Source organism: Lolium rigidum, chromosome 6 (genome assembly GCF_022539505.1).
Source record: "Lolium rigidum isolate FL_2022 chromosome 6, APGP_CSIRO_Lrig_0.1, whole genome shotgun sequence".
NCBI classification, from domain to species: domain Eukaryota; kingdom Viridiplantae; phylum Streptophyta; class Magnoliopsida; order Poales; family Poaceae; genus Lolium; species Lolium rigidum.
Genome location: NC_061513.1, coordinates 10288882 through 10314086, shown reverse-complemented (window position 1 = coordinate 10314086; position 25205 = coordinate 10288882). Strand labels below are relative to the sequence as shown.

Sequence of the window (25205 nt, the reverse complement as noted above, 5' to 3'; positions counted from 1 at the left end):
CGATGTCCTCGTCCACCTCGCCAACAGGCACGTACGAATTGACCTAATTATTTGACCCTCAGGCATATCGATAAATCTACCTGATCGACTAATTAACTGTCGTACGTGATCGCTTGCAGGGCGCCTTTGCTGAAGAACCTCCATGTCACAGGCTGGCCTTTCATCCGTGACGGAAAGCTTGTCAAGAAGATCATCAAGAAGCTCCCTCTCCTGGAGTGCGTCGTGCTCTCGGGTGGCGAATTCCAGGAAGAGCTGCTTCTCGCCCTCATCGACCACTGCCCACGCCTTGAGCTGCTCGATGTCCGTCACTGTCGGCCCATGTTTAGGATCTGGCAACAGCCTATTGCTACGAGGATCCATAGCCGCAGCAACATCAAAGACTTCCGGCGGCCACACACAGAGTTGTTCTAGTGCATTCAGGGCCTGGGTGCATTGACACCAGATAATATATATCCGTGAGTTCGTCTCACTGAACGCTTAGTATCTACTCTTTAGTACTGCCACACCACACATATGTGCAAATTTTATAAATATAAGCTCTGGTTTCTATAATGTCCAATCCATCTAGTTTTTTTTTTCATGTTTCCATCACTTGTCATTTCTCATGTCGCCAATAGATATCTTTCGAAATGGTCTTTTTTTCTCGTAATTTCCTGATGCTTCTCTGTATGTGGTTTCCTTCCCACCCTTTGTTTCCATTTGAGCAACATGGATGTTTTCTCTAGCGGGGGATATATCCCTACGGGTCCCATATACGCCTACTAACTGCCCTCAAGGGTTTAGGTTAAAGTGTGAAAAAAACATGGCAACTGGAAAAATCTCAGTTCCAACTCCACTTGCAACTGAAAAATCTCAGTTAACTTGCTACTGAAAAATAATCCTAGTAGCAATCTAACTTGCAACTTATATACCACAGGAATCACAACACAAATCTGATAGTGTAAGAGTCGATTTAGAACTAAGTAAGTTTCTAGAGAACTAGCAAAACCGATATATTAATATTTGGTGATAGCTTTTAAGCAAGACTTGTTTCAACAGTTTTTCAAATTTCAATTTGAAACACATTAAAACATTATATGGTGGACTTCGCAACACAACCAAACAGGATGGAAGTAGAATTATTAATAACTAAATATATAAAAAAATGAAACAACACTCGTCTAATAAAAGTTTTAGGTGGGCTAACATGTTTTTTTAGAGTTTCTTGGTTACATCTTTATCTCCATGGTAGGTCATTTTGTATAGATCTGTCGTAGTCTTCCCAAGACTCTGGCTTCTCGTCCTTGTTGAACCTTGTCCAAAACTTTTGTGTTGGCAAATTAGATACTCCCTCTGTTTCATATTAAATGACTCAACTTTGTCTAGATGCACGTGCATCTAATCTAAAAACTTAACTAGATTCATACAAATCTAGATAAATTAGAGTCCATTAATATGAACCGGAGGGAGTAGTATCTTTGAGGAGGTATACCACATAGATTTCATTATATCTATCATGTTTACATATAAACAGGAAGTGAATCAGTGATATGATTGAAGAAAATAGGTCATGGGTACTTACCTTTTCATTAGCTTGAATGGAGTATGCATTTTAAAAGAGACAAACTTATTCCCTCCTGATAATGTTGTTCTGAATCAGAAAGATAGGCATACCTAATATCCTAATGATAACGCTCGAGAAAAGATACATCTAACCATCTGCTTTTGGCACAAACTCCTTTCTGGTATCTCACACCAGCCATTGTAGTCTTGACATCTTAAGCACAAGAATAGATAAGTGCATAAAACATTTATCATGTGAAAACATATAAACACAAATAAAGGTAAAATTACGTAAGTTCAAATGATTAGTGGACTTTCTCCTAAATATGTCTATGAGTTGTAAAGTCGTACAACTCATGGAGATGAGAAAAGATACATGACAACTGAACAAGATTTATGCTACTCGGTACCAGGTGGGAAAATGTTCAAGGAGTAAGAAGGTGCGAGGAGTACCTGAGATACATAAAAAAAATGTATCGACTTTCCAATCACTTTGCTTATGGGTTTTCCCAAAATCTCACCAAAAGATGGAATAATACTTTTGGAACTGATGGTGTTTTTAGTAAAATCATCTTTCTATCTCTTTCACTTAGTAAACTGTGGAAATAATATTAAGGAAAAATACAAGGCATTTTTTATGCGAAATAAGTCCAACGGGCTGAAGAAAACAGCCAGAAGGCCAATGAGGTGCCGGGGAGAGGCCCATGGCGTGGCCCCACCTCCAAGCCGTGCCATGGTGCTCCCTCGTGCCTCATGGCTCGCCTCGCTTCCTCCTTTCAAACTCGTGGGGAAAATGTTTATTTTTTTATTCTATCCTCTTCAAGCAACTCGTCAAATCGAAGAAATAGTTTGATGTCCACAACTCCACCGAAATCTTTGTCAGGAACAAGGTGTAAGGAATCCAAAACATAATAACATAAAGAAAGTAAAGTGAACAAAGTATTTTTATATTTTTAAAATTAATAAGAACCGAAAGAAAGAAAGAAAATGTAAGTAAAGATAGTTTCAAGGTGTTTCTTCTTGTTTAAAATACACCAGAATCATGATTTCACTTGATCTTTCTCTCATAAACATGGGGGTATAGATAGAAAATTTTATAATAAGCATTTATATGGGAATCACGTCCTACCATAGATATGATTCAACACATATCACTAAGACTTGGCAAGGAAAAACTTCTCAAACCAAGATTAAGAATAAACAAAGTAGTGCCTTAAGAACTTTGACATGAAGTGGATTACATATTACCATCTTTAACTAACAAGGCCACTTAAATTGTCACTAGATAAACGATAGCATACATGAACATTTTATCCCTATTGAGTTAACCAATAGAAATGTAAGAATCATACTAGGACACAAAATTTTGTCACTTCCACATGCATAGTACCATGCATGATACCCCAAACAACACACATATCATCCACATGGGTTCTTGCATACAAGTTTGGTCATAATATGGGATACATGAATCGAGTAACATACACAACTATTAATACATCAATGATAAAATTTCCAATTGCAGCTCATTACTCATCTCTTAACAAAATATTCACTATCAAAACATATTAAATGTATCACAATCATATAGGTGTCTCATGTGACTCTAATTAGTGAAGAACATAGGAAGAGATTGATACAAGTCACTTCCACAAACCCATAGTCCAAAGGTGAAGAACTCCCTCTTTGTTATGGTGGCGGTGGTGATGGTGTTGATCGACACGGCGGAGCAAATGAGGTCGTCTTAGGTGGCGTTTCCCCTATCATATCATATCATAATCACTGAAGTTCATAGATAAAATTTCAATATATCAAGGGTTAATATTTTGCGACCTCATCGTACTCACAAGCCACACCACACAATCAGTAGCCAACTTCATTGTGGCGGTCACACATCATCTATGCTTGTCTCCACAGTGTCACAATGAAAATTATGGAATACCATAGCAGAATGGAGAATTCCTTGAAAATGAAATAATTACACAAGACTGGCAAGACATCAAGGGTATCAAAGGTTAATATTTCAATGTAATAATTTTCGGAGAAACTATTTGTTTCGTGTATTTCTCTCGTGACGCACTACAAAGGAAGACATTTTTTTGACAAATCACTTTCGTCATGTTAAGGCCAATTTTCGTCAAGGATTACTTCGCGGTGACAAAATTTGATCGTCATGGGGTTCGTCAAGGAAGCTCCGTCATAAAATATCGGGGGTGACGGTATGCATTTTTTGTCAACGTCAAATGTTTGATGGTGACGACCTACAAATTCGTCAACATCAAAGGTTCATTGTTGACGGACGGGTTTGTCACGAAAAATTGCAACTTTCGTCAATATCTAAATCTTGGGAAGCTTCGATTGGTCCAAAAAAAGCATACGTGGCCTTACATGTGGGTCCATTTGGCTTCGACAACATGGGTCCGACGGCGCTGACATGGATATACTGGTGGGACCCACAAAATATTATGACAAGCTGGACCCACAATATTCGACCGGTGGGATCCACAAAATTCAGACAAGTGGGACCGGGTTGTTGCCGACATATGGGTCCCAATAATGCTGGCTGGTGGGACCCACAAATTCGACAAGTGGGACCAGAAATTGGTGCCACGTGGTTTCATTTAATAGTGACGTTGTGACATTTTCCGTCACCTTTTGAATTTGACAAAATTTGAGAGCATTTGAATTATTTGCGAAATTTGGGAAACAAAAAAGCTGGCGAAATATCAAAAAGTAGACAATAAATATCATACTTAAATGGTGGCACAAGAAGTATATATGTCTCTCACGGACCAGAAAGATTCATAAGAAAATTACAATTGGAACACAAAGAAATTAAAAGACCTATGATTAATAATGTTGTAGGACGGTGGTGCAATAGATTAGTTGCCACTGGGATTGAGACATGGATGGTGGCTGGGATGTCCTCAAGAGCAAATTAAGCACGGCATCCATTTACGTCGGCCTCTTTTCATAAGCCGAGTCTTTTCTTCTTGGGCTTTCTTCACGGCTTCAAGTTCTTCCTCCTGCTTCTTCCTGATCTCTTCAAATTTTTCATCTTGTTCTTGCGAGTCTTGCACGCATGTCAACGTAGTACGTTTCAGTTGCACTGTATGGAGTTACTGCTCTTGATCGCCGAGTCTTTGTTGTAGCTCTCGGATGCGTGTAGGCGAGACGAGAAGACTTCCTGGAACTTGTTGCGACGCCCAATCTTGGTAGGAATGTCTTTGTTGCGAGGTGGTGGATGGGCTTTTCTCGCTCGGAACTAGGCTGAACAATTTGCAAATCGGTCAAATCAGGTTCATCTTCATTGCGTGGCGCCGCTTTTTGCCACCATTTGATCCTGCATAAAGATTACAATCATTGCATGGACAACATACAAAGCTGGATTATATTATATTGTGCTAATAAGAAATATTTCTTACATATGCACTTTTTGCTTGAGCACTCATAATGTTATCCTTGTTAGTGTGTGTGATTCTAAAAAATTCAATTGGAGAGGTTTCTTCTTCCTGCTTGTAGCCTTACGCTTGAAAAAATGTAGAATGCACATTACCATTGTACCTTGTGTATGACGAAGTATGAGCTTGTATTGGGAAATTCGAACACTTACTAGATGTTCCCGGTGAGCAACATAGCTTCGAGATCCGGTGGTATGGAAGCTGTTTCACGGCTTCTCTGTTCTTTCCATTTATTACACACGGTCCCTATGTTCGGTACATGCATTTTATTTATCCGGATCAGAGAAATGTAAGAATTCGGTAGGCTATTCTTGAAAGCAATAACGTTTATGTACACTGGTACTTCTCATCAAACCATCTTTTCACCGAGTTCTTTCCGGCTTTTCTCTTCTACATGACCTGGCTTCTTGAGATATGCTTGCTCCGGTGTGAGATTTTTAATTTTCGGCCAATACTCCTTTTTAAGCCTATATCGGAGCTGCCGAATACTAACTTGCGGCATATCGGTGCACACATCTTGAGCCACCTCATCATTTTTGTCCATATTAAACTTTCCCTTCAAAATAGTGATGCATTAATCGGTAGATTCTTAGATAGATGATCATGTAGCATACTAATTAGGTTAAACCAAGATTGTACGGGACTCACCGCTACTTGTACTTATAGCATGAGGAATGACATGTTTGAGAGTGTCATCTTTCTTGTCTTGTGTCCGGTGTGTTGCAAGCGGCATTTTTTCACGGATGTGAATACCAACCTCATTGCTCGGCTTTGCTGTTGGACATAATCCTTGGGTCTCCCGACACCGGCGGTGAATTCAATTGGCATCTTATTGCCACCATTTCTTCTTGTGTACTCATGTAGTCCATGGCCCATGGTACGTACTGCGTCCACCTCTCTTTCTCTTACTACCGCCGAGATGTTGTCAATGTCTACGAAATAAGAGATATGAAATGATTCTCTTTTATATGAAAATATGCGGTACGGTGTTTAGTTTTTACAAACTTTCATACCTTGCCGCTCAAAGTTTACAATTTGATTGTCCTCGGGAGATGAGGTGCTGCCTCCGGATGTCATGATCTGGTTAGGTGAGGGTGCTCCTTCGGTGTTCGGACCAGCGGTGGCCGTCGGCTCATCGGATGACCCGGCTTCGGGTTCGGTTGTTGCCATTGATCTTGTTGCAATGTTGGATGGTGCAACTTGAGGTATGGATCGCTTCTTACGTGCAACTATTGCAGAAGAAGCAACTATCTGCAAGCAAAGTAGAGGCTACATTAGTAGGAAACATTTAGCATGTACGTATTTCCTATCATAGTTCGGACATAGTTCCACGGACACTGAGCTGAAGTTTTGCCGACGGTGCGGCTGATCCTCATCCGAATGAAGATCATCATCGGCGGTAGCTATCTCTTCGGATTCGGTTCATACGAAGGGTCCTCTTCGACCTCCATCTCTTCGCGGTCTGTGTCCTTTAGATTGTTACTAGTTCCTATTTGTACCCCACCATACACTAATGTACGTGCAAAACCGAGAGAAATCTTTACGAAATTTGTGGGCGAGGTCCATATTTTTCAGCGAAATTTTTTTCCATGCGTACTACATTTTCTTGCATTTGTTTCTCCTTGGCAAGCTCATATGCGGCTTGACGGGGTTTTGTGTCTCCGCTGAAATAATCGGAAGAGCGGAGCGTGAACAAAACATAAGAGGGCGCCAATTCCATAGAAAACAGCAAATAATTGTCTTTCCAAAATATTGTACGACGGCAAATGATTGAAAACATAAGAGTCTACGTATGATGTCGGCGAACAAAACATAAGAGGGGGCATATGCCAGGCTAAGGGACATCATGTGCTTTTAGATATCTACTCGTAACAAATAATTGACACATAATGAGGTATCGGTAGTTCGAGTCCTATACTGATAGAAGTTCGGATATGTGCTTGATAGAAGTTCGGATATGTCTTGATAGAAGTTCAGATATGTGCTGAAATTTGATTTTTGACTTTTGAAAGACATAGATAAACAAAAATTGTGGAAATAAATAGGCTGATGAAACAAAGTACATGATTAAAAAAACTTCATTACATTGTTAAGACGTGCATTGCACGTGCAAACTAACTAGTTCCATAGAAAACAGCAAACAATTGTTCTAGATCAAACTCTGCTTCCCTACGAAGCGACGAATAAAAGTCGAAGCAATGTCGTTGTTCAACTGTAGCTCGTCGAGGCTGTTTTCGGCAACGGCTGGAATTAGTTCGGTTAAGTGTTTCGGCAAACAATTGTCTATGCAAAAGATTGTACGGCGGCGGGATGGCAAAGATTGTATAGCACGGCATGATTGTCTACGCAATAAAAACGATAAACCCTATACGTATGATGTCGGGATTGGATCTATCAAATATGCAAGATCTAGATATAGGTCAAACGGGCGTGGTAGACATGTAAAACCGATCTCTCGATCTAACCATCCGAAAAACACAACAACAAGCCGATCACCGACAGATTTACCTTGGCGTTTCTTCGAGCCGGGCGCCTTCTTCGGCGTGTGTGTGCGATTTTCCTTCACCACGACGTTTCGACGACTGCCGGCCATGGCGACCACCGGCGGGGAGATAGATGCGAGATGGATGAACGTCCGGCGAAGACACCGGATCGGGGTGAGCACGAGAGGATGAGGTCGGGTGTGTGGGTAGTTAAGATGCTCGTAAATCATGGGGTAGAGGCACGACGTATATAAGGGAGGGCGAAATATTTGATAGGTGGGGTGCGCGGGAGGAGTGGAGGGAACAAAAAATTTGGGCGTTTTGGCAGCCGGCGTACTACAATTTGGAGGGAACAAGTTTTTGCCGTGAAAGAAAAAATATTACTGCGAAAATGGAGCTGTACATGTATATTTTAATTAAAAAATGACGGAAAACGAGTAAAACTCATAATAAATGCTAAATTCAATGTAAAATCATCGGTAACTAGTGGGACTGAGTAAATGTTGTGACATTCATGTGCAAAATTCAAATTTAAATTTTTCATGAGGTTTGGTGTAGTTTGATGTGAATTTACACAAGTGAGGGCATTTTCGGCATAACGGTCGAATCGTCGACCCCGGAAGTTGTAAAACCTTTTGCATGTGAGGTATATGTGAGAACACATCCCACATATACATGTTATTGTTCACACATGTGAGATTTTGTATGAAAACACTTGTGGAACCTCATGTTGGTTGGGTCGATCCATGTGTGGACCCACATCGATCATGTCGGTGAAGGGCTCTTTTTCAAGCAAGCTGCACTTCAAATACTCAGATTGAGCTGCAAATTTTTGTGAGTGGTCATGAAGGGTAGGTATGTGTGCCTAAGGAGTTTCAGATTTTTCGACATTTTTAGGTGTTTGTTGATTTTTTTATTAAAAAATGACGAGAAAACGAGTAAAACTCATAATAAATGCTAAATTCAATGTAAAATCATCGGTAACTAGTGGGACTGAGTAAATGTTGTGACATTCATGTGCAAAATTCAAATTTAAATTTTTCATGAGGTTTGGTGTAGTTTGATGTGTTGAAGTGATGCCTACTTTGGTATAATTGTGCACTTCGTCCACAAATGAGCATTTGTTTTTTATGTATGTTGAAAAAATGACTAACATGCCATAATTGTTGACCTAACCTATAGTCCGAACAAAGGCATGTAGTCAACATTTTGTTGTACATTTGAAGTTGTAAATCATATGGTTTTAAATAATTTTGAAGTGCAACTTTATGATTCAATGTATTTTTGCATGAGATACTTTGTGTTTGACTTTTGAATAACTTACAGGATAGCAACCACCATCTACCCCACGGCCTCATTAAATAGCGGTTGTAGGCGGTTACTACTACTTATTGTATTTATAATGCCCCTGGTTGGTTTTGCCTTCGCCCTCCCTTGTTCATGCGGTGAAGCAAGTCTCCTTCATCTTCTTTCTCTCTCTTTTCTGCTGAAAAACTCTTTTCTCTACGAAGATTTTCGTTTGTTTTGAGAGGTAGGAAAATATGTTTTTACATGTCACTACTTCACCTCACCTCCTTTTTCTCTGTTTGTTGAAAATCCTTTTTGTCCTATGAATAATCTTGTTTGTTCAGATCTATGGATATATGTGTGTATGGTTTCGGATCTATGGATAGATTTCTATGAATATGCCCTACCTACATGTATTTTTTACTAGCTTTGGTAATTGCTAAATATACACGGGATGAAGCTTGTGTTGTTTGTGGTTCGATGGGCAATCATTGTCGGCGGAGGCGGGAGACTCTCGGTTCATTTCGTTGTTATCTTGGAAGCAGATTTGATGACTTTATGGTATATATCCTTTTTTAGAATGTATCTTTTTTGTTGACGGATTCTAGACTATATCCTTATTTTACGCATTTTTGTTCTCTTGTTTTTTCGGTTGTGCCTTGTTTTGTGAGGAGGCGGTTCAACAACCTTGTTGGTAATATCTTCTTTGTCGTTACATCGGATGAAGTGAAGTACAAATTTCATGTTAAGAAAGGCGGTTCGAAGACACGTGTTTTTGGTCTTGGATACCAAAAATTTCTTCATGACTACGACACGAAAGTTGGTAGTTGTATCATGTTTGGGTTTGATAGTGCTCCTGAAGCTGTTTGGGATTTTTGCGGTAGGTCTGATGGCAGCGAAAAGCATCGTGTCGATGGTAATTCTGTTTTATCTTTTACCATGTGTTGCCCATTTTTTAATATAAGCTGATGTTATATCTCCTCTTTTTTATTCTTTTATTAATTTTAAATTTGTATGCAGAAATTCCAAGCTGCGGTTGTCCACACTAAAGGTGTTATGCTTACTACTGCTCAAACATTGAAGAAGGAACAACTTCTCCGTGAGCGTGGTCTTGGTCTTGGTGTTGTTTTTGTGCACACCTTGACGAATACTGATTTGAAGGGCAATGGACTGGTATAATTCTCGTTTTCTTTATGTAATCTTAGTTATCCTTTATATCCTTCCCATATATAATTTAATTTTTATTATTCAGCGTATACCGAAGGAAGTTGTTAGGTCCTTGAATATCTGCGAAAGCGGGGAGGCATGTTTTTTGTTGATGACTATGGCTACCACCCTCGGGGTGCATACTACACTACTGCGATGGAAGGATGAAGTTCGATTCCTGTCTGGTCGGAGTTTACTAAGGAGTACAACTTTGAATGCGGGAATGTTGTTCTCATTCTTTTCAACCGGGGCGGCCGTGGTGGTATTGAAGTTTCGGTTGATATCCTATGATATAATCTTTATCATATGATATAATTGTTTTAGTCTACAATTTGTGTGTGCCCATTGTGTGTTTATGTCATATCGCTACCACTGGCCGCTCTTGTGTGAAGGGATTGTATAGTGGGATTATGTAGGGGGTAAACTTTACGATTGACTATTTGGTCCTGCATTTTTTCTCCTGCCAGTTCAATTTTCACTGATTTTAATTGTTCATTTTTTGCAAATTAATATGTACTTCCCTGGGCCTTGGGAAAAACAGAACAAGCCCACTAGGCTGGAAGTTAAACAACTGGGTATGATTGCCCAGGTTCCAAATAACAAAAGTAGAACATAGTCTTTGAAACATGACATAGTTTAACCATGAACCTCCGGGGGAACAACTAAACGAAACTAAATTTAGTGGAGAACATGAGGGCCAACAGGTTGGACCGACGAGCGGGATGAGGCCGGTCTGACGTAGTCCACGAGGAACTTGCCAAAGGCGGCGTGCTTCGCCTTGCTAGCGAGGATTGTGCTTACGCTTGCTACCTTTTCCAACTCCCGTCGCGTCTTTGGATCGGACACACGAGATCGTTCGGGAAAACCCTGCCGCGAGAATGGGCAATGTGGCTTTCCGTTACGACGGAAAGGGATGCGGCCGATCTTCGGCTTCTTCGAACGAAGCGGCTCTTCCGGTCCCGGTCCTCCTTGTCGCTGTCAACGTCCTCGAGTCTTCCTGCGATTTTGAAAGTAAAGAAGAAGTGAGAGAAGGAAATTAACTGAAATACAATTGAAGCATTAAATATTTTTGTATGAACATTATTAAGAATTAATCATGTAGAATCAACATTTATGATCCGGATCCAACCATACATAATTACTTCACTAATATAAATAACCACCAATTTAAGCTGTTGTCACAACTTGTTCATGGGTAGTCCAATCATTATTTCGGTATTATAAGTAAGCACCAATTTAAGAGAAAATGGTGATTATAAATTTCATGGATCGGGGATCAATCATTTGTTCCACGAAGATGTCTTGATTCATAAAACAATATGGATTCATGACGTCAATAAGCAGGAATTGAACAAAAATTATGGTCATAAATTACATGCAAGCGATAATTCACTTGTTCCCCAAATTAAAATGATGTACACACTATGCTTTCATCGTATAAATAAGCACCAGTTTAAGACAAATGGTGATTATAAAATCCATGTATCAGATCAATTAATAGTACCTATAATATAATTCTTGTAATCATAATCACTACTGGTATGATTCATATTCGGATGAATTTAAGTTTGAAATGCGATGAGCGTTACACTAAGCAGGTATCATTCATCACACAAAAGGAATCATTACGGTTGAATCAAGATGTGCATCAAATATTACGGATCTAGTAACTACAAACCATAAATCGGATGAGCAAGAACCCCGGAATCATCAATTTGTACAAGAAGTCGTTGACGGGGCAAATCAATCTACCCTATGAGCAAACCCTATGGTGAACGGTAAGATCAAGAAAAACGGGGGATCGATCGGAATAGTAGAGTACCTCGCTGCGGTTGTCGGAGGCCTCCTCTTCGAACTCGTCGCACTCTGCGGGGCCATATAGCTCGCGGTACTGCACAGGTGGCGGTAGAACGGGTCATTCGGATCGAAGCCCTGGTCATCTGCTTGTGCCGCGGGAGCGAGGACGTCTCCCGTGGCCTCATCAGCGACGGCGACCACGGCCGGTTGGGCGGAGCCCTCCACGGTCACGGCGCGGCGAAGAGCGGCTCCAGTTGCGGAAGAAGATCCCGCCTCCGCGACGTCGACTACTACCGGACCATCGCCGTCGCCTCTGTCGACGTTGACGACCGCACTCGCCTCCGGCTCGTCTCCGCGAACACGCTTCATCTTCGGGATCTTCGGTGGAAGGGGAGGTCGGTGTTGCGGCTGGTGGAGGTGCAAGCGGGGTTTTCGCCGGAGATTGGGGAATAGAAGTTGCGGGTGGGAGAGACGATGGGGCCGATGGATATACGGTAGGTGCTGCCGTTTGGGTTCCTCTGTCGACGCGTGGGTGTGAAAACGTGGATTGCTTGCATGTAGTCGGTCCACTTTCCCATTACTTTGACATGGGTCCCACGCATGACGGATGGGCTGGCACGAGAATTTTCGGTATGGGTATTAAAAACTCTAAAATATTTGAAATACGAATTAGTGATCACACATAGCCTCTTCTTGAGTTTAGGGGATGAATTTTTGAAAATTTTCAAACCAAACTGCCAAGATAGCATGCTAGCGTCATTACCCACATGTTGATGCACCCTTATGCCAAATTTTTTTCTAGTTTGTTATTTTCCATGGAAAGTGTTAGCCACACATTGGCCAATACACAAGGTTTGGAAAGATTTCAACAAATTTTCAATTTTATATGAAAGTTTGAGTGTTTGGTGAAACCTAGGTTGACCTAATTGCACTAAGAGGTTGTCAAACCTTTTTCCAAGTGAAACTTCTGTTGTAGGGTAATGTGGTGACGTTAAATGCCCCAAATCCAAGGTGGTTTGGTCGGTTTTTGGCGATTTCCCCCTCTTTTCGTCAGAAAACCCCTCGTTCGACACATGTCCACCATGGGGACACCAAGCCACCAACTCCAAAAATCAAAACCCATAGCAAGCAAGGTGTGATATCACAATGTGCACAAGTGTGCCAAATCATGCCCCAAATCCATGGTGGTTTGGTTAGTTTTTGGCGATTTCCCCCTCTTTTCGTCCGAAAACCCCTCGTTCGACACATGTCCACCATGGGGACACCAAGCCACCAACTCCAAAAATCAAAACCCATAGCAAGCAAGGTGTGATATCACAATGTGCACAAGTGTGCCAAATCATGCCCCAAATCCATGGTGGTTTGGTCAGTTTTTGGCGATTTCCCCCTCTTTTCGTCTGAAAACCCCTCGTTCGACACATGTCCACCATGGGGACACCAAGCCACCAACTCCAAAAAATCAAAACCCATAGCAAGCAAGGTGTGATATCACAATGTGCACAAGGGTGCCAAATCATGCCCCAAATCCATGGTGGTTTGGTCGGTTTTTAGCGATTTCCCCCTCTTTTCGTCAGAAAACCCCTCGTTCGACACATGTCCACCATGGGGACACCATGCCACCAACTCCAAAAATCAAAACCCATAGCAAGCAAGGTGTGATATCACAATGTGCACAAGGGTGCCAAATCATGCCCCAAATCCATGGTGGTTTGGTCGGTTTTTGGCGATTTCCCCCTCTTTTCGTCGAAAACCCCTCGTTCGACACATGTCCACCATGGGGACACCATGCCACCAACTCCAAAAATCAAAACCCATAGCAAGCAAGGTGTGATATCACAATGTGCACAAGGGTGCCAAATCATGCCCCAAATCCATGGTGGTTTGGTCAGTTTTTGGCGATTTCCCCCTCTTTTCGTCTGAAAACCCCTCGTTCGACACATGTCCACCATGGGGACACCATGCCACCAACTCCAAAAAATCAAAACCCATAGCAAGCAAGGTGTGATATCACAATGTGCACAAGTGTGCCAAATCATGCCCCAAATCCATGGTGGTTTGGTCAGTTTTTAGCGATTTCCCCCTCTTTTCGTCAGAAAACCCCTCGTTCGACACATGTCCACCATGGGGACACCATGCCACCAACTCCAAAAATCAAAACCCATAGCAAGCAAGGTGTGATATCACAATGTGCACAAGGGTGCCAAATCATGCCCCAAATCCATGGTGGTTTGGCGAGTTTTTGGCGATTTCCCCCTCTTTTCGTCCGAAAACCCCTCGTTCGACACATGTCCACCATGGGGACACCAAGCCACCAACTCCAAAATATCAAAACCCATAGCAAGCAAGGTGTGATATCACAATGTGCACAAGGGTGCCAAATCATGCCCCAAATCCATGGTGGTTTGGTCAGTTTTTGGCGATTTCCCCCTCTTTTCGTCTGAAAACCCCTCGTTCGACACATGTCCACCATGGGGACACCATGCCACCAACTCCAAAAAATCAAAACCCATAGCAAGCAAGGTGTGATATCACAATGTGCACAAGGGTGCCAAATCATGCCCCAAATCCATGGTGGTTTGGTCGGTTTTTGGCGATTCCCCCCTCTTTCCGTCGAAAACCCCTCGTTCGACACATGTCCACCATGGGGACACCATGCCACCAACTCCAAAAAATCAAAACCCATAGCAAGCAAGGTGTGATATCACAATGTGCACAAGGGTGCCAAATCATGCCCCAAATCCATGGTGGTTTGGTCAGTTTTTAGCGATTTCCCCCTCTTTTCGTCTGAAAACCCCTCGTTCGACACATGTCCACCATGGGGACACCATGCCACCAACTCCAAAAAATCAAAACCCATAGCAAGCAAGGTGTGATATCACAATGTGCACAAGGGTGCCAAATCATGCCCCAAATCCATGGTGGTTTGGTCGGTTTTAGCGATTTCCCCCTCTTTTCGTCGAAAACCCCTCGTTCGACACATGTGCACCATGGGGACACCATATTATGTTATTGTTCACCACTTTGAGATTTTTCGATGAAAAATTTCAGATAAATGAGTAAAAGTCATAAAGAAAATTTTAATCACAATTTTTGGTGATTTTTACGTACGGTATGTTTTGATTTTGAAGAACTCTCTTGCTACGAACATTTAGTTTCAAAAGAACAATTGTTAACATAAAATTGAAACCTCCCAAGACAATTGTTAACATAGCATGGCAAAATATTTACGAGTTTCAAAAGAATGGACTACTAGCCAAAAGCACCTCACGCGGGAGGAGACCAAACCAAAAGATCGGGGGGTCATGCGGCGGAAGAGATGATCAATCCACCATCGGCGGGACTGCTGTCGACCACGATCTTGCGGTAGAGCTCGTACGAGACCCAAGCATCAATGGCTGCATACTCGATGTTCATATTTGGAAGTGGGAAGTCCCCCACGGTCTGTGGCGATGGTGGTGGAACTTCTTCTTCATATCACCGAACCATGAATCAATGAGTCTTGCTGCCATGGTAGCCATGCCAGCCCTCGCATGACCGGTGTACTTGAAGTACTCGTCACTGGAGATCGACGTAGTACTCGGAAGGAATCTCCATGTGCCATGTCCTCCGCGAGAACTCTCTTGTCACCACGGATGTCAACACTCGCAAACGTAGCGCCTTCTCGAAAGAAATCGCAGATTGCCGGAGACTCCCACCGGTTAGCAGCTGCGATAAACAAAGTAATGTACTAGTCACGGATCGGTTACAAATATGCAAGAACCTACGGAGGAGACGAAGATGAAACAAATTAATAAATCGGGAACAATGTGTAGCAGATTTAGATCGGGAATGTCTTGCTTTTACGGAACAATGTGTAGCAGATTTAGATCGGGAATGTACTGATTTTCGGGAACAATGTCAAACGAAAATCAAAGAGAGACGAACGGCGGCAAGTAAAAAACCCCAAACGAAAGATTAAAAAAGGGGATTAGTTCTTACGCTGCGTAGTGGAACACCGGCACATGTCGACGCATGCGAGTTGAACCACGGCGATCTTCTTCTCGTCCTCGGCTCGATGGTTGGTGTACTCGAAGTCGAGGCCGACGAACTTGTGCTCCTCCTCCATGAGCCACTCCGTGTACATGTCGAGGACGCGGCGCACTTCCCGGGGGTCGTTGGTGTAGACCACATCCAGGTCCTCGTCGTCGTGGATGTGGACTGTGCGCTTGCTAGTCCAGTTGTAGATTTGCTGCTCATCCATGTCCATGGTGACGCAGCGGCGGAAGACGAAGATAATGAGGGAGAGGAGACGACGAGAAGTGTGGAAAGTGGAAACCGGGATGCGGTGCGAATATTGAGACGGTAGGGGAGGGGAAGGGGATAAATATTGACACGGCGGACGAAGAGAAAGCGCGCGGGTCTAGTCCTGCGACGCGCATTGGACCGTGTTGTCACGTCTAAACCCAGCACCGCCCATTTGCACTCCTATTGACCTACCGAAATTTACTCCACGATATAACTTGCCATCATTTCACGACCTCCTTCGGCCGCCGCCGAGATCTCGCCACGTCTCTCGCCGCCAGATCTCGCCACGTCTCTCGCCGCCACCGCTCGCCACGTCTCTCGCCGGCGAGACTTGTAAGACTCTCGCTCCGCGTCGAGACCAAGGATGGCGCCTACTAGTGGAGTACGTAAATAACATGTACGTCTCGCGATCGATCGTTGTTTCCGATTGGTAATCTTTCTTCATATTTTTTGCGGTGTCCGGTTTGCTTTGACAAGAAGGGGATGTGCGGCGGAGGGGAGTCGCGTTAGGTTTTTCGTGCAAACACTACAAGAGGGTTTTGAGGAGAAGACGGTACATGCACTTATAAGTTTAAAATTCATTCGGATGTTTCATTAATTCGCCGCCACATCAAAGTTTAACACGTGATCCTAGTAGTTATTGCTAGTTTAGTACTATTATTCGGATGTGTGTAATAATTGTTGGTCACCATATGTATTAACCGCTTATTTATGGTTGAGTTTTACGATAGTTGTGATAACTTTTACGTTCATACCAGTTTTACGATAGTTGTAGCTGTTAGAGATAGAGGTATCGGTAGTTCGGTCCTATGCCGATAGAAGTTCGGATATGTGCTTGATAGAAGTTCAGATATGTGCTTGATAGAAGTTCAGATATGTCTTGATAGAAGTCCAAGATACGAGACTCGGTGATTATCCGAGTAGACGCATATTTAACTTACTTTTGTATTAACTCTACTGAATTTAGGTCATCCCTTGCTACTATAGACCGTATTTCCTTAAGAAGTATGGTGTCCAGACCTCCCACGGGACAACTTTTGAAGCTGCACTCAAAACCAAAGATGGCCATGCATTTGTTGTTAATGTTACCAACAGAGCTGGCAGAACCTATATCAACGGAAGATTTTGGAACGAATTTGCTAGAGTGTACAATTTTAAGGTTGGCATGGAGTTAATTTTCAGAGTTAACTCATCTGGTCGGGATACTCTTGTAATAGCTGGGCCCGAACCACTAATCCATCCGGGTAATTTTCCACCTTTGGACACAATGATTGATCATATTAATTATTCCATCTTATGTCGGTTATTTTAATTATGCGGCTTACTACCCGGTTGTCCGTACGAAGCGTGACATTGTTGACTCGCTCGGTAGTGCTGATGGAACAATGATAAATTGGAGGATGATGCATACCGTCATTCTTCAGGTGGACAACTTGGACTACCTTGTTGAGTACCACAATGCTGGAGATTATGATCAAGGAGCACTACTTGTCCCAATGCTGCATACTACGAATTGGACAAACGGCGAAAATTACAACAAACACGTGGTAAGCGGTAGATCATATCATTTCATTAAGTTTGCGACCTACATTACGTACAAGTGTTAACTAAACTATGTCCCTACTTGTTGGAACAGAAAATCCCTAGCCGTTTGGTTCCTAAAGATATGGAACAATATGGTGCAATCGGTATTGTGTGCCATCCCGGTACTTTGGTGCATTCGTCCTACGCAATTTCTTCGGACGATGGTCGTATGTGCGTCGGTGGGTGGAAGGAGTTCATGGACAAGGAAAAGCACCTTCGGATGGGTGACAAGATGCTTGTTCTTGCTTTACAGGAAATGCGGGGGTTTACTTGTTTGCTACCCATGTGCACGAAATCGATGCGGAGTAGCTAGTCCGTGATTCATGGTGCCGGTGTGTCCAACTATGCAGCCCCTTTAGGTTTAAATTAAGTTGTAAGACTCTTTATGCGATTGTCGATTTTGCTTGTGTTAAAACAATAGTTAGTCATATCGTGCTTTGTTGGTTGTAATCGTGTCAAGTGTCGATTAATTAAAACCATTGTCAAAGTTATGTTACCGACATGTTGGCTTTCTTATATTTGTCCATATTTTTGCTTATATTAATTTGCTCTTAAAACCTTCGGATAATTCAATGACAAGTTCGAGATCGTAAACATCTAAATAAGAACATTTCAAATGTTTGGAACAAAACATATAGTTCTATGCATTACATGTTTCTATCAATCTAAATCACTATCTTCTTCTGAATTTTTCCCTCGTCATCATGTATGTTCTCTTCCAAAATGAGACTATCTTCACTGATTCTCTAGTTCATCTTCGCTCATATCCATGTCAACATTGGGACTATCTTCCGCATTCTCTAGTTCACGGATTGTACGAGCATCATGAATACGTACAACTTCAGCAGCACGATGATCATCCTCCTCTGCTTCCACATCTGCTTCCTCGTCTAGGTCGACAACATCATGAAATGTATGGTCGGCGAACCTTCATCCTCCTGGTATGCGTCTTCATTCCGTACAAATGCATCATCGTTACCATCTTCTAATTACGGAACGTCGTACACATGTCTATGGCTGAACTTCGCACCACTTTCCACGGATCACCAAACTTTGTATCCTCCAAATAGAAGCATGTTTCAGCTTGGTGGCCAATATGAATGGTGAATTCTTGAACCATAGGATAGAAGTGTTAACGCTTTTAAAAAAACCATCATCTTTTATCTTCGAACCCTTGCTCGCAAGGTCGAACCGATCGCAACGAAACAAGTACACGGACTGTCACCGTGTTTGTTAGTCCGTCTTGCGGTTCAAGAACTTCTTGCGAGAACACCATAGTAGTCGGTCTCATCTGCATCACCAAAAGATCCCTTAGTCGCTACGCCCGAATTTTGAGTCTTCGGGTCTTTATCCCGAGTAAGCGTGCGAAACCTCGCACCCTTTACGTTGCAACCGGCGTATACTACTACACGCCGGTACGGCCCAGCAGCCGGAGACTTCAAATCTTCGATGCATTGTCCAAGCTGTCTCACATGGTTTGCAAACCAACCTGCAAACTCTCTACGAACCGTCTCCTCGATGTCACGCACACCCCTACCTCCCAATTCTTGTCGGAATTCAACTGAAACATAGAAAAAACACATATGAAATACGGGACAATTATGTACGCAACATTGAGAAGTAGTTATTAAAGTGAAGCTAACTACTTACTTGATATAACGTTCTACATCGTCACGGTTGTTCGGCACATACCAAACCATTTTGTCAAATTCCTTGTCAAAATGTTTCAAAATGGATTTCCCAAGACCTTTAGCTCCAAGCTGAAAATACTTCCATCTCGTCGGGATCAGGTTTTCTCCGAATGTCTTGGTTCCTATCATCTTTGTTAAATCTTGTTTACTGTGCCATCCTTGAAAAATCTAGAGCAAAAAATCAAACACTCATCAACAATGTAGCTCTACTGCGATAGAACCTTCGGCCTTGCTTTGTTACGGACCGTAGACTTTAGATAACCTAATCTTCTCTCAAGCTGGATACATCCAACCATAATGAACGGGACCCCTCAAAAGAGCCTCCTCGGGAAGATGAATAGCTAAGTGCACCATTACATCAAAAAAAGGCTGGGGGAAGAGCTTCTCAAGTTTGCATAGGATCACAACAATTTCAACCTTCAATCGATTCAGCACATCAACTTTCGGGGTTTTGGCACACGGCTCCCTAAAAAATCTTCCTAGCTACTGCAATAGCCACATACATTTCCTTAGATGCAATTCCCTTGAGCCCGGCCGGCAACACTCGGCTGCGAAGTATGTGGCAATCATGCGTCTTCATACCGGTAACCTTACAACCATCAATATTCACACATCTTCCCCGGTTGCGCAATAACCATGCGGGAACCTAGTGTTTGCCAAATACCTACACAAATGTCTCTTGTTCCTTCGAAAGCGTCCATGGTGCGGGGGCTTCGCATAACTTCTTGCTTGCATCATCATCATCCTTCTCAATTTTCTTCAACCAATACTTCTTCCACATTTTGAATTTCCTCAAATCAATTCTAGCACTAACGGTGTCCTTATTCTTGCCCTCAAGTTCAAGTAGTGTACCAACAATATTGTCACATATGTTCTTCTCAATATGCATCACATCTAAGTTGTGAGCTATCTTAAGTTACGACGATACGGTAGATGATGTAAGCTGACTTTCGGGTGCCATGTTGGTTCACGGGTACGGTTGCACGCTTCCGCTTTCTATTTATTGGATTTTTCCCATGTTCAAAATCCTTAACCATTTCTACCTTCGCAGCTACCTCTTTGGGTGTGTACTTCCTTGGTGGATCTCTAATCTCGGTTGTACCATTGAAAAGTCTGCTTCTCTGTATGGGTGTTTTTTATCAAGAAATCGCCGATGCCCAATATATCCAATTTTGTTTTTCAAAGGTTCAGCGCAAGGATTCTCATCGCAATGCACACACGCATGAAATCCTCTTGTGCTTCGGCTGACATAGTGGCATATCCGGGATAATCATGAATAGACCAAAGAAACGCGGCATGCAATGGGAAATATTCCTCTGTGCATGCATCAAATGTCTCCACACCACTCCATAGCTGCATCATATCTTTTATCAGTGGCTGCATAAATACATGAAAATCTTTCCCTGGGGAATACTTCCGGGGATTAGCAATGCCATCATGTAATTCGATTGATCCATGCACATCCATGGTGGGAAGTTGTAAGGAATCTCAAAAACAGGCCACATACTTGTAAGGATTACTCATACTTCCAAAAGGGCTGAAGCCGTACGTGGCAAAACCTAGTCTTATGTTACGAGGATCTTTAGCAAACCAATCAAACTTGCCATCAAAGTGCTTCCATGCCTCACCATCGGCGGGGTGCCTCGGTACATTGGGCTCAACAACCCTCTTCTCTTTGTGCCATCTTGTATGTGTCGACATTTCCTTTTTAACAAATAGTCTACGCAACCTTTTAATTATAGGAAAGTACCTTAACACCTTGTGAGGGATTTTCTTTTTTCCGATAGGGTCTCTATATCTTGATAATCCACAAACATGGCAGTTCGTATCGTCCTTGTGATCTCCCCAAAATAAAGAACAATCAAACTTGCATGCATGAATTGTCTCATAACCAAGCCCAACATCGGAAAGAACACTCTTAGCATCGGCATATGATTTGGGAAAGTCCACATACGGCAAAGGCTGTACGTAAAAGCTGAAGTAAGAGATCAAATCCTCTGTTTGTTATCCGGCTGTATGATTTGACATGAAGGAGCTTAATGATGAACGACAACCTAGTGAAAGAGGTGCATCCCTCATAAAGTTCTTTTTCGCTGACTCAATTAGATTAGCATACAGATTTGGCGAGGTCGGGACCTTTATTTCCGGACTTCGCGGTTCATCGATCATACTAGACGAATCATCAACATAACAAACACCATTGTCTTCCTCTTCATCGTTGTCACTATCATACGCACCATCATCGTTTCTATCCCGCCCTTCGTCATCACTAAAATCTTCCCCATGTCTAGTCCATCTTGTATACGTCATGGACATACACTGAACAATTGCGGTGATCCTCGATTGTTTTTATATCTGACGTATCAGATTTAGGCGAGTCCTTGCAAGGGCACAAGATTGGTTCATCTGTATTGTCCAAGTGTTCTCGCGCAAACTTGATGAAATCCCTAACACCTGCCATGTACTTTGTTGTGAACTTACTAGGTGCCATCGGTTATCCAACTTCGATCCATTGCCTACAATTCGGTTAAGAACATGCCAACGTTCTTGGAACGAGATCTTGACAAGCGATTAAAAAATCTAGACCTAACGAACAATCGGGACAACTCACCGATGATGCGTCTCGCCGCCACCACAATGGAGCCTTCACGGAATTCTTCTCACCTCGACGAGAACCCTAGTCGATTCGGCGTTAGCAAGAGCACCTATATAGGCCGTGTGTGCTGGCGGCGCGACTTAAACGAGGCACCCTCGGCCGACATAAATATTAATAAGGGAATTATTATGTCGTAACATCTAGATCACACCATTGAAATAAATATGTAGAATAGACTACTTACGGATCCGGATCAAAATTCCATATCTACCTTAGCGGTAAGACTCCGCGTCGGTCACGCCGAAGCCCTTGTTCGATTCTTCCAAACCACAATTTTTACTTAATTAAATATGTTCACGACAAGTGGGTCACGCATGATATATAAAACTAATAACATTTAATAAAGTAACTTAGTAATATTTCGTCACCTCGATCTTTGATTTCGTCACCTATTAACAGACACGATGGAAGCCCTTCCCGCTTGGGTAATGGGTGACGATTTTTCTTGACGAGAAATCATACCGTCAAGCATTACCTTAAATGCTTGACGAAAGATGAATTCGTCACCTATAAGGACACATCCATGACGGTATGCATTTTTGTCACCAGGGTTTTCGTCAACAAATCCCCCATCTCTTGTAGTGACGGCCGCCTCTTCATGACTTTGCGACAAAGGTCATACATATAGATATTTTTAGGGCAAACCTCATCGGATAGCGTTAAAACTGAGCCAAAAGGGTTGTCAGGGTCCAGATCCCACCCATGGAGGGGCTCAAGGGGCGCCGTGGGGGGCTTCTAGGCTTCCCAATGGCCTTTTCCTTCTACCTTGCGCTTATCTTCTTGTATTTCCCAAAACAACTGACGTGGCAAATATCCTATCTCAGTTCGATGTCTGTAAGGATCCTAAACTTAAAAACAAGCAAAACAAGGTTTTTCTACACTGGGAAATTAAAAACCAAGGGCAAATCACCATAAATTAACGTAGAGCTAGGGAGCCTCATTAACGTAGAGCAGCTAGGGAGCCTCATATATTATGCAAATATCATATAGTATTATATCATATATATCATAATCACCGAAGTTCATAGATACAATTTCAATGTATCAAGGGTTAATATTTTGTGACCTCGTCGCACTCACAAGTCACACCACACAATCAGTAGCCAACTTCATTGTGGCGATCACACATCATCTATGCTTGTCTCCATAGTGTCACAGTGAGAATTGTGGAATACCATAGCAAAATGGAGTTGAAAATAAAATAATTACACAAGACTGGCAAGCCATCAAGGGTATCAAGGGTTAATATTTCAATGTAATAATTTTCACAAAAACTCTTTGTTTCGTGTATTTCTCTCGTGACGGCCGCCTCTTCGTGACTAAACGACAAATGTCATACATATAGATAGTTTTAGGGCAAAATTCATCGGATGGCGTTAAAACCGAGCCATAAAGGTCGTGAGGGGTCCAGATCCCACCCATGGAGGGTCTCAAGGGGCTGGAGGAACCATGGGGGGCTTCTGGGCTTTACACTGGCCTTTTCCTTCTGCCTTGTGGTTATCTTCTTGTATTTCCCGAAAAAAATGACGTGGCAAATATCCTATCTCAATTCGATATCTGTAAGGACCCTAAATGTAAAAACAAGCAAAACAAGGTTTTTCTATACTGCAAAATTAAAAACCAAGGGCAAATCACCATAAATCAACGTAGAGCAGCTAGGGATCGTCATATATTATGCAAATATTGTATAATATTATATCAAATATATCATAATCACCGAAGTTCATAGATACAATTTCAATGTAACAAGGGTTAATATTTTGCGACCTCGTCACACTCACAAGTCACACCACACAATCAGTAGCCTCTCCATAGTGTCACAATGAAAATTATGGAACACCATAGGAAAATGGAGAATGCCTTGAAAATGAAATAATTACACAAGACTAGCAAGACATAAAATCGCTAGACAGATAGACAGACAGCAGATGATCGGTTTGTACAAAATGACACTGGCCTTGATCATGGAACGGAAGGATAATTGAGGATTACAAGAGAAGACGGCGTACTCATTATTTCTGACTGACACTGTTCACGTTGAGCTTCTCAAGACACGAGAGAAACAGAGACACAGAAACTAATAAACCTGCCTCATTCTTGAAGCAATCTTACTGACGACACTTGCTTGATTCTTGCTGCTGACACGCGCGCACGACGACACTTGCTTGATTCTTGAAAGCGATCCTAATCTCTCGATCATGATCATTGCGATGGATGGAACTGGTTCAGGTTCTTCAGTAGTCTGCGGTGGGGAGCTGCTCGTGCGGGCGCTGGCCGATGAAGATGATGTCGTAGATGAGCGCGGCGATGGCGGCGCCGGCGAACGGGCCGAGCCAGTACACCCAGTGGTTCTCCCACACGCCGCTCACGACGGCAGGGCCGAAGGACACGGCCGGGTTCATGGAGGCGCCGTCGAAGGCGCCGCCGGCGAGGATGTTGGCGCCGACGATGAAGCCAATGGCGATGGGCGCGATGGTGCCGAGGTCCCCCTTCTTGGGGTCCACCGCGGTGGCGTACACCGTGTAGACGAGGCCGAAGGTCATGACGATCTCGAACACCACCGCGTTCCAGACCCCGACGCCGGCGGAGAGGGAGAAGGCGCCCACGGCCTCGCCGCCGGTGGCGATCTTGAGGAGGAGGCAGGCGACCACGGAGCCGAGCAGCTGGGCGACCCAGTAGACGACGGCCTTGAGGAGGCTGATGTTGCCGCCCACGAAGGCGCCGAATGTGACCGCCGGGTTCACGTGCCCGCCGGAGATGTTGGCGCCCACGGACACCGCCACGAACAGGGCCAGCGCGTGCGCAAGCGCCGCCGCGATAAGCCCCGCCGGCGTCGTCGGGCCGCCGTCAGATAGCTTGGCTGCAACAAGATGCATGCATGGTGGTCAGTAGATGTGCGCACGATGGATGGCATGATGATACACACGCCAAGAACGAGATGGTCGATGTGTGGACTAGTTGCGTACGTACCGAAGGCCATGCCGGAGCCTGAGCCGGCGAAGACGAAGATGAGCATGGAGATGAACTCGGCAACGCCGGCCCGGAAGGTGTCGGGGTGGGAGAGCTCCCCCGGAGAGCCGATGGCGATCCTGCTCACCGGCATTTTCGATTTGCTTTCTTGGGGACTCTGTCTCGACAGACTGCTCTAGACTCTGTTCGGACACTCTGCTCTGGATATGGTGTTGTGGTTGTGGTGTCAGTCTGTCAGTTACGG

The 25205-nt window shown here is 43.2% G+C and overlaps 1 protein-coding gene across 1 annotated transcript; it reads right to left on the bottom strand.

Moving 5' to 3' along the window:
• Positions 1-23927: 23927 nt before the first annotated feature.
• On the bottom strand, positions 23928-25205 carry LOC124660573 (probable aquaporin TIP1-2). The gene is made up of 2 exons (XM_047198393.1): positions 24962-25205; positions 23928-24851 (listed from the first exon to the last, which is right to left on the bottom strand). Exons 1-2 carry the CDS (start codon positions 25092-25094, stop codon positions 24226-24228), a joined length of 759 nt encoding a protein of 252 aa, XP_047054349.1. The 5' UTR covers positions 25095-25205; the 3' UTR covers positions 23928-24225.